Genomic DNA, 16,288 nt, shown 5'->3' with positions numbered 1-16,288 from the left:
TATACAACCATCAGAGAAATACAATTTAAAACAAGAAGATACCATTTTCTCTCCATCACATTAACAAATTAAAATATCAATCAAGTGTTTGGGGATTATGGGGAAATTGGTGAAAAAGCAAATTGTTACTGTGGGGGAGGATATGTATCTTTTTTCCCTCTACCCTTTAAGTTCTGGGTTGGGGGCCTTGTAACAAAGGAGAAATGAGAATAGTGTACAAATTTATTTAATATAAATTTTATGTGATGTGGAAGCCTTCATAAGGAAATGAAGATCCAAAGAAGTGGTTAAACCTGAGTGTTTTTATCTTAGGTTTGATGAAGGGTATAGTGTTGTGGAAAAATGTGATAGGATGAAAAGGAGTATGAGCGGAATGTAGTAAATTGGGGGAAACAGCCAGGCCTGTTCGTTCAAATTCCCTCTCGGGGTCCCTGTCTTCAGAGAGAAGGATGTTGCTTTCTGCGGGGTGTAGGGAGGGCACCACTCACATGAGGGGTCTCTGAAGGTCAGAAAGTCCTTGCACCTGCTGTTTTTCAGATTCCTTTAGCTTAAAATATTCAGTATGCCGAGATGCCATATTTTGGGGTAGTGTGTCCTGAACCCGCTGATTACAAACACCTGGAGAGAAATTTGGCAATTGCCAAAGTTAAAATTCTCATTCCTTACATTTAGGAATTCCACTTACCAACCTAGAGAAGCAGTCACAGTGATGGAGAGATAAATATGTGAATCTTTATTGTATACTTAAAAAATAAATTTATTGTGGACATTTTCAAACATACATCAAATAGAATAAAAAATGAATCCCCTTTTACCCATCACCCAGCTTTCAAACTTCAATATTTTTGCCATTTTCTTTTCAACTATTCCCTGCCCCACTTTTTTCCCTTTTTCCCTTCCTTTTTTTTCTTTTTTTTTTTTTGCTTGAGTATTTTAATGTGAATCTTAGGCACCCCATCATTGCACCTGTAAACACTTCGTTCGTTACGTACCTCTATAGGATATGAGCCTTGATTAGCATCTCATAGCTAGTCTGCGGTCAGCTTTCTGTCTCAGAAATATCTTTCTACTGTTGGTTTGTTTGAATTCAAAAATTTCCACATTACATTTGGTTGACATGTCTTAAATCTTTTTAAAGCTATAATAGAGAACCTCTCCTAAATACTATTGTTGAAAAAGCCAAGTCATTTGTCCTTATTCTGGATTTGGCTGATACCTTTGGGGTATCTTGAACATATTCCTCCATCCTCGGGGTTCTTATAAACTGGTAGTTGGGTTTTGTTGTTGTTGTTGTTTGAGGAAGATTAGCCCTGAGCTAACGTCTGCCACCAATCCTCTTTTTGCTGAGGAAGACTGGCCCCAAGCTAACATCCACTGCCAATCCTCCTCTTTTTCACTGAGGAAGACTGGCGCTACGCTAACATCCATGCCCATCTTCCTCTACTTTATATGTGGGACGCCTGCCACAGCATGGCTTGACAAGCAGTACGTATGTCCGCACCTCGGATCCAGGCGAGGAACCCCAGGCCACCAAAGTGGAAGGTGCGCACTTAACTGCTGTGCCACTAGCCAGCGGGTAAACTGGTAGTTGGTCTGGAGGCTCCCTGAGATTCAGGCCCCGTTTTTTTGCAGAAAGGGTTCATGGTTGGTGCCATGTACTTCTGTTGAATTCCTCTAGGAGGCGCTTAACGTCTAGTTGTCCCACTTTCAGCGATGTTAAAATTGATCAGATAGTTTGAGTGTTGTCAGCTTCATCCATCCGTTGTAACCATCGACCTTCTACCAGAGGTTCCAGGCAGTGTTTTATAAAGCAAACGATTGAAAACAATCTATTATTCACTAATGGGGGGAGGGGGTATGTGTGGGAAAATGATAGGAATCAAATTGCTAAAATGTTAACAGTGGTTAATGTAGGTGTTGGGAATAGAAGTAATTATTTTCCTTGTGTGTACTTCATTTTTTTTGGATTTACTAACATAGAAATAAAAGAAATCCTGCCTATGCATGTCTGATGGAGGCGGACAGACAGGGAGACAGTTCCAAATCCAAGTTCCAGGAAGGGCAGCCCGGGGAAGTCCGAGGAATGAGAGCAATGCACTTGGCCTGTCCAGTGTCCATTCCTCCTCCTGACAGCCCGTGTTCCCTTAGGGTCTCCCCCCTCCTCCCCTGGATTCAGTTTTGGTGGAACTGTTGTTAAAGATGCTCCACCCTCCCCCGCCCAAAGCTCAGAGGCCAACTGGAGCCCTTCTCCCAGGACTTTGAGTCTTGAGCAGCATCACCTCCTCCTGGAAGCCTTCCCTCCACCGAGGCAGGTGCCTCTCTTCTGTGTCTCAGAGTTCCAGCTGTCAGAGCACTTATATGCCAATATGTTTGTATGCCCCTCTTCCCAGCCTTGTGCAGTGCCTGGCACGTGCTGCTCAGTAGTTGTTAGCCGAGGGAATGATGCCCACATTGCTTAGAGCTCATGAAGGTACTTGAATATTAGATTAAAAGATCCCAGGTACTCGTGTAGATGTTCCAAAGCGTGCGGTAGCAGCTTCCAGGCCCTCCAGTCTAGCCCCAGCCTGTGGCCATCTCTTCTGAGCCAGGGCGCTCTTACCCAGCCAGGTACAGCCTTCCCTGAATCCCCCTGTCCCTCACCTGGGACTTGGCTTCTGTTCCTAAACAACCTCTCAATTGTCCTGCCCTGTGCAGAAGCTTGAAAGAGAGTGGGGTTGGGGTGTTGCATTTATAGAGGCCACACAAAGGGACGTTTACCTTGGAAAGTAACTACTATCCTCAGAGCAAACCTTGTAGATTTAGGAACCTAGACAATGTTTAGATGGATGCTGCTGTCAGCGTTGGCCTCTGACTCTTATTTGTGTGCAAGCAGGTTGCGCATTCTTTCTTTAGAAATGTCAATACCTTTCAGTCCAGTCTGACTTTGGCCTAAGTCCATTCTGACTTTTAAGGGTAATTACTAGCTGAGCCAGGATTCAAACCAGGGCAGCCTGATTCCAGAGACAGCTTTGTCAGTAGAAGCATACTAAAGTTCTTTTCTTGTGCTGAAGAGGTTTAGACTGTTAGAAAAATGTAAATATGTTTCTAGACTCAAATTCCTTAAATCTGTCCTTGTCTCACCTCTTAAAAAAGAAAAAGATAGTTTTAAAGACAGAGTGAGGGGCCAGCCTGGTGGAGCAGCGGTTAAGTTCGCACGTTCCGCTTCTCGGCGGCCCGGGGTTCGCCAGTTCGAATCCCGGGTGTAGACATGGCACCGCTTGGCATACCATGCTGTGGTAGGCGTCCCACATATTAAAAAAGTAGAGGAGGATGGGCACGGATGTTAGCTCAGGGCCAGGCTTCCTCAGCAAAAAGAGGAGGACTGGCAGCAGTTAGCTCAGGGCTAATCTTCCTCAAAAAGAAAAAAAAAAGAGTGAGAGAGACTGAGAGTGATGATTAAGTATTACAGACTGTAGTTTAGGTTTTAAAAACATCAGTGATACTATCTGCTTATGTTAGAAACGTGTAAAGGTAACCACAAGTAGAACAAATAGAATGTGTGACCTTCAAACCAGCGATGGATAGATCTGTTAAGGTTCTTGGGTGCAGACAACAGCAAACCAACTCAAGCAGAAAAGGAATTTATTGAAAGGCTCTCTGTAGCTCAGAACATTAACAGGAAAGCTAGAAAAACTGGCAGAGAAAATGGGAAGAAACCAAGGGAGGCTGGGCAGCAGGAACCCCAGAGCAGCCTGCACAAGATGCTGCTGTTAGCACCGCTGCCCTGGACACGGCTGCCCCCGCTGTCGTGGGTCTCAGTATCACTTGCTCCTGATAGGAGTCCCAAGTCAGGTCATCCCGCTGGCTGAGTGCAAGTCATGTCATCAGTGACTTGCCACTTGTCACCGTGTCATCAGTGGTGGAGAGGGTCCGGAGCACTTTCAGCTTATTTAGTGGGAGCCCCAGCTTGGTCTCCCACCAAGATTCACACACACCCAATGGAGAGGAGTTCAAATGCTAGGGAGCCCCCCAAAAGGCAACTCCCTTCTACAAGGAAAACTTGGGACAAAGAAAACTTGGTGGATCTATTAGAAGACAAGAATGGGGAAGGGAGGAGACTCTGAAAAGTGTACAAAATGAAATGGGCTCCCGGAAGTCAGAATCGATTTGGAAATACCATCTGACTATGTAAGAACCGCTGTGAAGAGCTGCGTACTCTACAGTGCCCGAGCAGATGGAAGGGTCGGCAAATGCAGCTTTGTTCGTTAGGAGACTAATCCTGGACTTTGAATTCCAAAAGAAAATAAACTTTTTTCTGAGAAGGAGAGGGTGATGCCAGTGCGTTCACCTTGGCCCTCGGAAATACTGGCAGAGCGGGTCGTGTGTGGTGACCGTGGGGTCCAGGACCCATCAGAAAGGAGGTGAAGGTCAGAGGAAGCTGATGGACTGGGAGAAAGCAGAGCAGTGGAGAAGCAGGAAGGCTGGATGAGGTTGAAGACTCAATCTATCATGGGGACAACAGAGTAAGAGAGCAAGAAGGAGGCGGTCATGATCAAGAGTTCACACTCCCAGAGATGGAAAAACTCCTGGAGGTCCTGGGAGTGAGGGTGTGACCAAGGGGCCAAGAGGCCAGCATGGAGGAGAGGTCTCAGAGCTGCAGGAAAGATCAGGAGCTGATACCAGGGCAGCAGTGGGCCATCCACGTGGACTTTGACGTCGCCCGGGATAACAGCAGGAGTGGAGCAGACGGGAAGTGGAGAGGGCCCCACCTCTTGAACACAGGAGGAGGAGGGATGTGGGTGACTTGTGTCCCAGATGAGCCAGACACTTAAAATGAGTTGAGGACTCCTGGCCTGGGAGTGGCACTGGGCACTCAGGAGAATTCTGTCCCCACCCCGACCACTGTGGAAGAGCAAGCTGTAGGGGATGCTGCTTCCTAGAGAGGGTGGGATCCTGCTGGCTGGCCTTTCCACCTCCATCCCTTTTTCTCAAGGGGCAGCCCAGAACTGCCCCACCTTCCCCCGTCTGCCCAGCGCACATAGTAGGCCCTTTATAAATACACGCTGACCAAAGTTCCTTAGAAGCATAAGTCATCTCTGACTGTCACTTAAGAGAGGCCCCTGGGAGTCCACAGTTAGTCTTTGGGAACAACTGCAGGCTCCAGCCTGAACTTTGGGGTCTGGCTGCTCCCCACACGCCACCCCAAGGCCCCCTGGGAGCTCATTTCAGAGGCGACATTGGGCATCACAGCTCTGCACAGTCTTTTCTCGCAAGCTCCTTTCTCCGAAGAATCCCATTCCCCCCTCCTATCTTATATATAATGCTTACTTCTGGAGAAGAAAGTTACCCGTGGCTTTTTTTTTCTTTTCCTTTAGACTTAGTCCTTTCTTTAAAAAATATTGTGGTAAAATACACATAACTTAAACTTCACCATCTTAACCATTTAAGTGTACAGTTCAATATTGTTTAACCACATTCACACTGCTGTGCAACCAATCTCCAAACCTTTTCATGTTGCAAAACTGAAACTCTGTCCCCGTTAAACAACTCTCCATTTCCCCCTCCCCCCAGGTCCCTGACAAGGGTGGTTTTTCATTACTTAAAATTGTTTTCATTTTTGCCTATTTGCACTTTCCAAATTATCTACAATGAGCATTTGTTATTTTTATAACTGAACTTCAAAAACTCCAGGACGCTACGTGCAAGCCTGTACAATCTCCTCCACCTTCCAGGCAGGGAAGCTGGGGTCTGGGGTAGCGGGTCTCAGGGAGAACTGGGACCAGTGGACCCCGTAGCATGCTGCCTGCTTCGGCCCGGGCACTGCAGCTCCTCGTCGGGTAGGCCAGGGTTCCTGCCACTGCAGTCTCCTCTCAGGAGGAGGACAGCGTGCAGGGACAAGTTCCAGCCACTGACTGCCTCCCGATGAACACCAAGTTGGCCCATGCAGATTCGGGATGGGACTTCGCTTCTGGACTTACTTGTCCTGTCCCTCTTGTCACCTCCCTGAGCCCCAAGCAGAACTGTCCTCACAGGGACTCTCCTTGCCCTGGGACAGAGGCAGGCAGGGGTCCTGCTCACAGCTGTTCTAGGAGGAGCAAAGCACATGTCCTGAGTGGCTGGGGCTGGGGGTGCACGTGGAGGTCAGGGGAGAGGTAGGGGTGGGGGTGACGAGGAAGTAGAGAGTAATTTCCGCCTTGTTAATCTGAGGGGATCAGCTGTGTTCATTACAAGCAGTGACTTATGCACACACAGCAAACCACAGCCAAAGTGCCAAAGCGTGACGCTTAGAAGGTGAGGGTCCCTTTCATTTTGCAAACAAGGGACCAAGGCCTGCAAAGTGAGGCCATTTGCTTGATGCCACGCAGCAAGGTGGTGGCAGCCAGGCTGAGACTGGAACCAGGTCCCCTGGATCCCTGGCACCCCCGCCGCCCAGCAGCGCCACCAGACGGAGGAGACCCCAGAGCAGAATGAGCCGACTCGGGGGCAGGGAGGGGTCAGGTGGGAGGAGGGTCCCAGGTGCAGGCCAAGAGCTAGAGAGGGACAGAATGGGCCAGACCCTGCAGAAGCTCAACAAGAAATGGGAGGGAAAAGTAGAGGCCCATGGAAACGTTTCAGAAAGTGGGGGTGGGGTCGGGGAGTCCCAGATGGAGGCCGGCTGTGCCCATTAACCAACCGCACTATTCCTGCCGGGGAAGGACTGGAGCCAGGGCCTGGGACTCTGGAGGGCAGACAGCAACTTTATATCCCTTCCAATGCATGGGTCGGGGCAGGGGTCACTGAGGGGCTGGTCAGAGTTTCTAGGCTGAAGTGGGACGGGGCACAAAGGGGGACAGGTCATGAAGACACCCCCGCAGAGGAGGACGAGTGTGGCTCTCAAAGCTGCGTGTGGCCCTCTGGTCCCCCCTGGGGGACACTGCTTTGAGGCTCCACTCAGGAGGGGCCAGTCTCCTGCTGTCCCTCTGGGTCACCGTTCTCAGCCAGAGGGTAGGTCCTGCCGCCCAGGGAGCCCATGTCACACAGGGTGCTGCCCGTGGTCACCCTGCTGAGGCTGTGGGAGCTGCAGTGGGATCTGTGGCCGTGGCACCCAGTCCCCAAGCACAGGGCTTCCTGGAAGGTGTCCCGGAAGCGGCTGGACATGAGGCTATAGAGCACGGGGTTGGCGGCGGAGCTGAGGTAGAAGAAGACGCCGGAGATGACGTGCACGTACTGGAAGGCCAGGTGCAGGCTCTCGGTCCAGTGGGACACGAAGCTCCACATGAGGCGGTCGATGTGGAACGGCGCCCAGCAGATCCCAAACACCACGACCAGCACAACTGCGGGGGCAGAGAGGGAGACTTGGGTTCCCACCGGGGCCCTCTCAACCACCTTCCCGGGGCTTCACTGTCACCTCCTCTCCTGTCCCACAGACCACCCATGCCCATTGTCCATGTGGAAGTTTCTGGAAGTTTGTCTGCCCTGGCTGCGCCTGTTTGCCGAGGCTGCTCTCACCACTGTCATGGACACGGCAGTGGGCGTGTGCCCTGCTCCAGCCACAGCCGACTGCACCAGGTGCGGACACCTGAGCCAAGCTGGCCCAGTCCGGTTCTCTCATCATGGAACTTGGGACTGGATGACTCTGAGCTGTGGATGCTGAGCCCCAGCCTGACAGACTGTGGGGCTAAGGCCGCTCTGGGAGCCCACTCGGGGCTCATGCCCGCTGATGCTTTACTTGAGCCCCTGCACCCCTCAGCCAAAGGCAGGCCAGGCTGGCCAAGCCCTCGCTCTTTCCCCAGAGCTTCCCCCAGCCACGCCCTTCTTGGGTCTCGGCCACCAGGCCTGCCTGGATCTTTGTGTCTTGTTTCTCGTGTTTGCTTCTCTGACTTATTTTTATTTTTTATTTTTTTTTAAAGATTTTATATTTTCCTTTTTTCTCCCCAAAGCCCCCCAGTACATAGTTGTATATTCTTAGTTGTGGGTCCTTCCAGTTGTGGCATGTGGGACGCTGCCTCAGCGTGGTTTGATGAGCAGTGCCATGTCCGTGCCCAGGATTCGAACCAACGAAACACTGGGCCGCCTGCAGCAGAGCACATGAACTTAACCACTCGGCCACGGGGCCAGCCCCTGCTTCTCTGACTTATGATCTTTCCCCTGCAGTGTCTTCCTCGTCACACCCCAGGGTGGTTTTCCTCATAATCCTGGATTTCAATCAGGATGTCACTTGCAATGTCCCCACCACAGAGCCTGGTGCACAGTCGGCCCTCAGAAGGTGAAGATGGGGCCGGTGGGAGGGAGAGAAGAAAGCCAGAGCCCCAGGCCAGCAAGCAAGGCAGGCTTAGGAAACACCCACCTTCCCGGGGCAGAGCCGCCCCAGCTGAGCAGACCCAGCCCTGTGGGGCAGGGGAGTAGGAGGCAGGGGCAGGGCGGGGATGGCCATTTGGTCTGTAGAGCAGGCTTCACAGTGCAGAGCTGGGAGGAAAGCCCAGACCTCTGGGGTCAGCCCCATCTTAGGGGGCTGCACAAATCACCCCACACTCTGGGGCACTGTTCCTGGGGGGGCAAGAGGAGTGCGTTTCTCTCTGGGAATGGGCCAGTGCCCAGATAGCCGGCTATAAGCCCATGGCTTTGACCAAGGCCCCACCAGCGCTTCCTGCCCTGGCTCACTCCACCTGCCTGATTCAGGCCCTGCTGAGGTGGGGCAGGATGGGGAGGAGGTCAATGACTGGCTTCGTATCAGTTTGTTTTGCTTCCCCAAGGCCACTGTTTTTGGAAAAGAGCCAGGCCTAGGCCACAGTAGGATCCAGAGCCTCAGCCCAGCTGGGCATGCCCTGGGTGGCCCCAGTCTGCACCTCTGCCCTGATGCTCCCGGGCTCTGCACACTGACCCTCACAAGCACGCCTCCTGCTGAGCCTCCTTTAGACCACGGTCACTCCTGTGGTCCCCAGGGAACCACAGACATGGATGGAAGAAATTCACCACCTTGCCTCTCCAACACCGCTTCCTCTTCTTTCGGGAGCCTTGCTCTCCCCAGATTCCACCATGTGGTTCCTGCCCCTCCGGCCCAGGGGCGGGCCATACCCTAAACCAATTAGTCAAAATCCTGCCCTGAGACTTCTCAGTAGCCACTAAAGGAAGGGAATTCTGTGGCCATGCCTCCAGGCTGCTGTAGGGAAGGACAGAGCCAAGACAGGTTTAGGAGAAAAGATGGAAGACCCGGAGGGTCCAGTTTCCACGAACAGCTCTGTCACCCTGGAGCCCAGCCACATGCCCCTGACCAATCTGTGGTTTGGTTCCGTGAACCAGAGCTGGCCTCATGGGTGTGCCACCTGTGCGTTTGCACAGGGGCCCAAGCTTAGAAGGGCTCTGGGCTTGGTTTAAAGCTCGACTATTGATGTCTCAACATTCTTAGCAATTTTTGAACAAGAGAACCCGAATTTTCCTTTTGTACTGGGCTCCGCAAATTGGGTAGCAGAGGGGCTGGCCCCATGGCCAAGTGGTTAAGTTCGCGCGCTCCACTGCAAGCAGCCCAGTGTTTCGTTGGCTCAAATCCTGGGCGCGGACATGGCACTGCTCTTCAAACCGTGCTGAGGCAGCGTCCCACATGCCACAACTAGAAGGACCCACAATGAAGAATATACAACTATGTACTGGGGGGCTTTGGGGAGAAAAAAATAAAATCTTTAAAAAAAAAATTGGGTAGCAGATCCTGCCACGAGCTGTTAACATTTATCTTTGGCGTGAGTTTCTCTCAGGGTCATCTAAAAAAAGTCTGCCTGCATGCACGCACACACATATACACATATACACACACACAGGGGCAGAGGGTTGCTCCAAACCTCACCCTCAGCCTCCATCGTAAACCCAGACACTCAGCCCCTTCCCACAGGTCCTGGAAACCCCAGTCTCATATCTAGTGCCCGGCTCAGCCCCTCTTCCCAGCAGCAACACTTACACAGCATCTTTGTCACCTGCATCCGACCCCTATCCTGCAGTCGCTGGAGCCTGCAGGTGTCACTGGCCCTGGCCCTGGCCCTGCCCCTGGCCTCCTGCCTGAGCAGTAGCAGCCTCTCACGCCGCAGCCGCAGCCCGATGAGCAGGTAGAGCACACTGATGGTGGTCATGGGCAGGCAGAAGAAGAGCAGAGTCGTGGTCTGCACCACCAGGTTGTAGAGGGCCCGTGGGCGGACCAGGGTGCACATGGCCGAGCCGGGTACTATGCCCCGGCAGGGCACGTCCAGCTGCTGGATGCCATGCAGGCTGGTGTTGGGCAGAGAGCAGAGCACGGCGAGGCCCCAGATGACCCTGAGCACACGGCGCGCATGGGTCCGAGTCACCACGGACCTGGCCTGCAGCGGGTGCACCACAGCTACATAGCGCTCCACACTCAGGGCCGTGACATTGAGCACAGAGGCCAGGCAGACTGTCTCGAAGAGCAGAGTGCGGAAGTAGCAGCCGCTGGCGCCCAGCAGGAAGGGGTAGTTAGACCACATCTCATAGAGCTCCAGCGGCAAGCCCAGCAGCAGCACCAGCAGGTCCGACACGGCTAGGCTGAAGAGGTAGTAGTTGGTGGGCGTGTGCATGGCCTTGTGGCGCAGGATGACCAAGCAGGTCAGCCCGTTGCCCACAGCGCCCACCACAAAGATCAGCAGGTACGTGACACAGATGGGCATGAACAGCTCCGTCTGCTGGGGTCCCAGGTATTTGAGTTTCAGCTCCTCATCAGTCAGGTTCAAATCTTTGGGGTCAAAGAGCCTCCCGGCCCTACTGCCGTTGCAGAGCATGGGGATCCTTGAACGCCCCGGGGACATGTCTCCAGGGAGGATGGAGCAATTGAGGCAGAGGGGAGCCTGTGGAACAGAGAGAGAGAGACACCCAGAAAAGTCACTCGGGGAACCGTGGCTCCGTTGTCATTCATCAAACCAAAAGTGCCATTGACATTAGGAGGACCGTTATTTTATGTACCTCTGAGAAAGAAAAAACTCGGTCATCCATTGTAAGATGCGTTACAACTTCAGAGATGTAAAAATGTACATCTTAAAAATGATAAAAAGTGGAACTTCAGTTTTAAATTTCACGGGCTATTGAAGGCTTCGAATAAATGAGGACCCCTCTCAAGCATGGGTTTTGCCATCAGTAGTCTCCCCTTGTGTCTCTCCCTTTCAAGCCATGGACTTTGGGAGAAGCGCTCAGTTTGAGCATCCATAAATGGGCACAATGCACAGTGTCACATGGTCTTTAGGAGCAAGAGCTCTGGAAGCAACTGCCTGGATTCAAATCCAGCCTCCTGGATTCCAGGCTGTGTGACCATTTGCATGGTAACCTTTCTGTGGCTATTTCCATATAACAAGGATCGAAGGAATTTAATCCGCGAAAGGTATTAACACAGGGCCTGCCTGACACACAGAAGGGCCTGATTATCTGTCACCCCACTGTGAGGACTGGGTCACGGTGGGGATCCAGTGAGCGTATGAAATGGCCAAAAACTATAATGCTGATGCAAAAGTTGGTTCTTGTTTCTGCTTTCTATCACTAGAACTGGTCAAAGCTGAAATATTTGACACCCTTGACACCGCCAGTTCTGGGGTTCCCTGTCCTCTCTCGGGCTCCCCATCTCTTTGTCAGTCCACCAAACATATTGGTCAAGAAACCAGGCCATGGAGCTAAACAGACTAGCCTGGGGTCAAATGCCAGCTCTGCCGCCCTCTTCTGTGACCTCCCCTCACTGTGCCACAGTCTCCTCATCTGGGAGGATGAAGGATCCCAAATGGGGATGTCGATAGAGCCTAACCTCGTGGTTTCTGTGAGGATTAAAGGAGAAAATACATATAAAGTTCTCAGGAGTGTGTCTGGTTCATTTTAGGTGCTCCATTTCAGTGCACGGTGACACGATCCTACTTCCCACAGGGAAAGGGAGGCGAGTCCAGGCGAGATGGGGCAGAGGCTGAAAGGCATGTGGGTCGGCGTGACAGGCCAGGAGCTGCCCTAAGCCAGCAGCCCTGATGCCCTCCTGAGCTTGTTCCCCAGCCCACCACCAACCCTCCTCTCGGAGCGACCGCGCATTTTCAGGCTCGGGTCCTGGACCCTCTCCCTGTTCCTTCAGCTTCATTTCCTCTCCTCAGATCGGAGCTTGGGCCCTCGCGTCGCCCACGTATCATTCAACTTTCTCTTCCAGGTCCTTCGCTCTCCCAGACCCCAAGTATTCTTAGTCCCGAGCATCTTCCTCCTCACCTTCCGCCTCTGGCAGAAGCCTCCCCCAGCCGCCCTGCATCTCTCGCACCTCATGCCCGCATCTTGGGATCCAGGCGCTCTTTCATCCCTTCAAACTTCCCTCCGGTCCCCGCCGCACCCGCACTCCCCACCCCGCCAAAGCGGGGGCGCAGCGGGGAACCGCGGGGATGACCTGGGACCGCGCGGGCGCCCGCTCGGGAGGCTCCGGACGCCCCGGGGAAGGGTGGCCGCCCCGGAGCCTCCAGCCCCGTGGCGCGCGTGGCCCACAATAAGACAAATAACCCTGGAGGCTGCGAGCCCCCCGGGGAGGGGGCGTCCCGGCGGGGCCCTCCGATCTCCGCCGCCCCGGGGAGCCCCTGGCCACGCGCTCCTCCCGCCTCGCCGCGCCGCGTCCGGCCGGCGCTCGGCTCACCTACCATGCCGTCCGCCGCCCGCGACACCCCGAAGCCGGCAGCCCACGCGCCGAGCACGGGGCAGGCGTCCTTGGACCGACCGATTGACAGACGCGCGCCAGGAGCGAGCGGACTGGCGGACCGAGGGCGTCCGGCCCGGAGCAGCCCCGTCGCCCCGCCTGTCGGGGGCCCCGGCGCCCTGGCCCGGACTGCCACCAGGGGGCAGGGCCGCCCCCGCAGCCCGCGCGGCCGCGGGACCCAGACACGCTCATCTGCGCCCCCTCACCCACCCAAAGCAGAGCGGTTGTGTTTCCACGCGTTTGACGGGGCGCTTCCAGGAGCGCCTTTACCCCCCGGAACCCTCCCAACAACCCATTTTACAGATGAGCAAACTGAGCTTCAGAGAGAGTCTGAGTGTCCTGGGTCTCACATGCTGCCCTCCAGCGTGCTGACTTTGGCATAACTCCTTATCACGGTGTCCCTCCAGCCCCCATCTCCTGCCCCACATTTCAGACACACCTCCAAAGGCCAGGCGGCCAGCCCCTCTGAGTCAACGTGCCCCAAAGGGTCTCATCGCCCCTCCTAGGCTTCACAAGGGGACACTTCCCCTTCCTCCACCCAAGCCCCAGGACAGCAGTAAATCCGTCCCCACTTCCGTCCTCCAGCCCCTGAGTCCAGGTCCTCCTCCCCTCCCAGGACTGCCCAGGAGCCTCCAGTCCGGCCTCCCACAGCCCAGTCATCTCCTGAGCCCCCAACACCGTGGCTCCTCTGCTGGAAAACCTTCTGAAGGCCCACCCCCCACCCCCGCTTCCTTCTGAAAAAGAACACCCCAAAGTTTAGTGTGGGGGTGGACATCCCTACCCACCACTTGCTTTCCTAGTGCCCTCTCACTGCATTCTCTCACTTCCAAATACCCCCCTCCCCCACACCCATTCAGATGGCCCCCCTGCCCCTCTCACCCTCCTGTAGGGTGTCCACGGGGAGGGAGGGAAGAGCCCCGGATGCTGGGATCCCAGCCTCCTCCTGCTCCCCAAACTGTCCTCATGTAGACCCCAGCAGAGAGGCCTGCACTGCTCCACCCTGCCCCTCCACCCAGCTCCTTCGGGAAGTTATTTCATCAGGAACTTGCTACGGAGCCTGGAAACAGGGATCTCACAGGCTAAACTGCTGGCTCCTGGGCCTCCTCCCAGGGTCGATTCAGTTAGTCTCGGCCAGGTCCAGAAATCCTCGTTTTTGACAAACTCCCTCCAAAGAGCCCCAGGACCCAGAAAGCCTGCTGTGGAGCTGTGTGGGGAGACTCAGCCCCTCTGTGCCACGGTTCCCCTTCCTGTAGAATGTGCTAACCATTGTTGCCGCTGTTGTAAGAGGGCCATGAGGCACAAGGCCAGCAGCAAGAAAGTCGGGTGGGACTGTCTCCATTTAATGACAACTGGAGACGCAACCCTCTTCCCCCAGACTTTCCCAGCCCCCACCCCTCCCCAGGAGTCACAGTCTGGCCTTGAGGACTGGAAGTCAGACCCTCTGGGAGCCTCCACCAGTCCGGCCTTCCCAGGAACTGCACACGTAAACACAGCCCCAGGCACAGGGAAGTTGCAGGCAGCCTGGGGCAGATGGTCCCCGCCTCCACCAGGCCACCTCCCGAGGAGCTGCCCACATAAACACAGTCCTGGGCACAGGGAGATTGTAGGCAGTACAGGTGCAGAGGTCCCTAAGTCCTTGGGGGAAAGGATTCTCAGGTGTCCCAGAGAGTTAACCACTCAGCCCCAGATGCAAGACCCCGCGGAGCCTTCAGGATCGAGGCTGCTATCGTATCAGATGAGCAATGAAGGGCAGGCAGCATGGCTGGGAAACAGCCCACCATGGGGTCACAGACAGCACTTAGCGTGTGATGAGCATTGTGGACCCCTGTTACCATCACTGGACATGCTCACACACTCACACACACAACTCTGACTACTTTGCACACACTCTAAGCGGCCTGAAACCCACTGTGGACCTTTGGGAGATGCTCAGAGCATGGGAAAAGATAGAGAAAGACCACCCCTGCCTTACAGGGCAGAACAGCTCCCACCACCAGTCAGGAATTCCTATGGTGGGCTGCATCCTTCACAGCATTAACAGGCTGAAAGGGTAGCCCCCAAAAGGAGAGGCCTGGTGGTCATCATGGCTGTAGCACTGTCCAGAAGGCCCTGGGTGGCCTGGCCCCTGGGCCTGAGCTCGAGACCACCATGGTTGCACATCCTGGCCTGATGGCGTCCTGCTGCCCCCCTACTCTGTCCTGAGATGGTTTCCCCAGGGCCACGTCCATCCCAGGATTTCTGGGTGGATACCTCAATCTCCTGAGCTTGGCTGGTGGGCCTCCACCCTGATCATGGCGCTCAGGGCCCAACTCTGATGGACAGCAAATCTGCCAAGGGAGGACCTCCAGGACCTCTGGGGGCCAGTTGGGTTGCCTCCCAGGTTCTGGAGGTTGTGCAGGGCTCACAGCCTGAGGTGTGTGACCGGCCCCATAACCCCTCCTCACCCCGCCGACTCCTGAGAGCCACAGACGGGCAGCTCCCCAAGCAGGTCTACACCAGAACCTCCTCAGCAGCTCCTGGTACACCCACCATTCACCCAGAAACCCCCACCCCCATCCTGCTCTACTGCCTTCAGAGCCAAGACAAGGAGGATGAGATGACCTTGGGGACACCGAGGCATTGGATGGGAAGGAGGGGCTGTTCTGCAGCCAGAGCAATGGGGACAGCCCAGGACCTACCAGTAATCAGTTTCACACAAAGAACTGAGAACAGCAACATCCAGAGGGGGAGAGTCACCTGCTTACGTGGGCACTTCCTCAAGTCACAGACTTCTCCACCTGGCACTGCTCGGCAGGGCCTGGGCCAGGCCATGGCCAGGAAAGAGAGGAGAGCTCTGAGCCCCTCAGGGTGGTGGGTCACCAGTGCGGAGGCTGGGATCACACCTTGGTAAGGCGTGTGGCTTGTGTGTGGCTAACCGCGCTCCCCGAGCCCCCAGGCCTGGCTCTGCTCACAGAAGCAGACCCACTCCCGGGAAGAGAGGTGGTAAAGAAGGCAGGGGACACAGGGGACGTGGCAGTTATGGGCTTCGGAGACAGCGAGGCGTGGATGAGCATCCTTGCTCGTACTGCCAGCGAGCTGGCTGTGTGGCCTTAGGCAAGTGACTGCACTCCAGACCCTGGCTTCCTGGTCTGTGAGACAGCAGGAACAGCACCTGTCTCTCAGGATGCTGTGGGGATTAAGCGAAATACTGTGGGTTAAAATACTTAGCTCAGGGTTGACACACCAAGAAATGGGGGCCATAACTCTGCTTGGAATTCTCCGGAAGATGCAGATGTCAGGGCTGGGGTGGGAGCTGGAGGACAGAAGAGATTTGCTCAGCGGGGTTTGGAAGAGCCGGGTCCCTAGCAACCCAGGGCAGGTCTGAGCCCCAGTGGGAGGAAGGAAAACTGGGGGAGAGCCTGGCCGCAGTCAGACAGGCCCTGGCCCGGCAGTGGGGCGTCGGGGACCAGCAGCTGAGGAGACCTCCAGTGATCCCGTTCCTGCCTCTCCTGCCCATGGAGAGGACCACCTGGGACTAACTCTCTGTCCCCAGGTCTGAGCTATCCCAGACTCTCAGGCAGGGCCTGGGACACAGAGAGTCAGCCACCTCCTTCCCCAGGGGCCTGCCAGTGCTCCAGGCGCCGACCTCCACTT

At 54.8% G+C, this 16,288-nt stretch overlaps 1 protein-coding gene across 2 annotated transcripts; it reads right to left on the bottom strand.

Moving 5' to 3' along the window:
- Positions 1–3,605: 3,605 nt before the first annotated feature.
- NMUR1 (neuromedin U receptor 1) lies at positions 3,606–13,610 on the bottom strand. Of its 2 annotated transcripts, none has more exons than XM_014862509.3 (3): positions 12,600–12,796; positions 9,908–10,802; positions 3,606–7,292 (listed from the first exon to the last, which is right to left on the bottom strand). In XM_014862509.3, the coding sequence occupies exons 1-3, from the start codon at positions 12,600–12,602 to the stop codon at positions 6,910–6,912; spliced, it is 1,281 nt and encodes a 426-aa protein (XP_014717995.3). In that variant the 5' UTR covers positions 12,603–12,796; the 3' UTR covers positions 3,606–6,909. The 2 variants fall into 2 exon arrangements, with proteins under 2 accessions (XP_014717995.3, XP_070345515.1); XM_070489414.1 differs by lacking the exon at positions 12,600–12,796 and adding an exon at positions 13,535–13,610 and having other exon boundaries at positions 5,600–7,292.
- Positions 13,611–16,288: the final 2,678 nt, after the last annotated feature.

This window comes from Equus asinus, chromosome 19 (genome assembly GCF_041296235.1).
Source record: "Equus asinus isolate D_3611 breed Donkey chromosome 19, EquAss-T2T_v2, whole genome shotgun sequence".
Taxonomy (NCBI): domain Eukaryota; kingdom Metazoa; phylum Chordata; class Mammalia; order Perissodactyla; family Equidae; genus Equus; species Equus asinus.
Note: the sequence above shows the minus strand (reverse complement) of the source record. Positions and strands in the feature narration are given on the sequence as shown.

What these genes read in the sequence shown, in the direction of transcription:
- NMUR1 (XM_014862509.3), bottom strand. An exon ending in GCAGGTGACAAAGATGCTGT is followed by an intron (nt 7,293 to 9,907) that starts GTAAGTGTTGCT and finishes CTGCCCCCGCAG; the next exon opens with TTGTGCTGGTCGTGGTGTTT.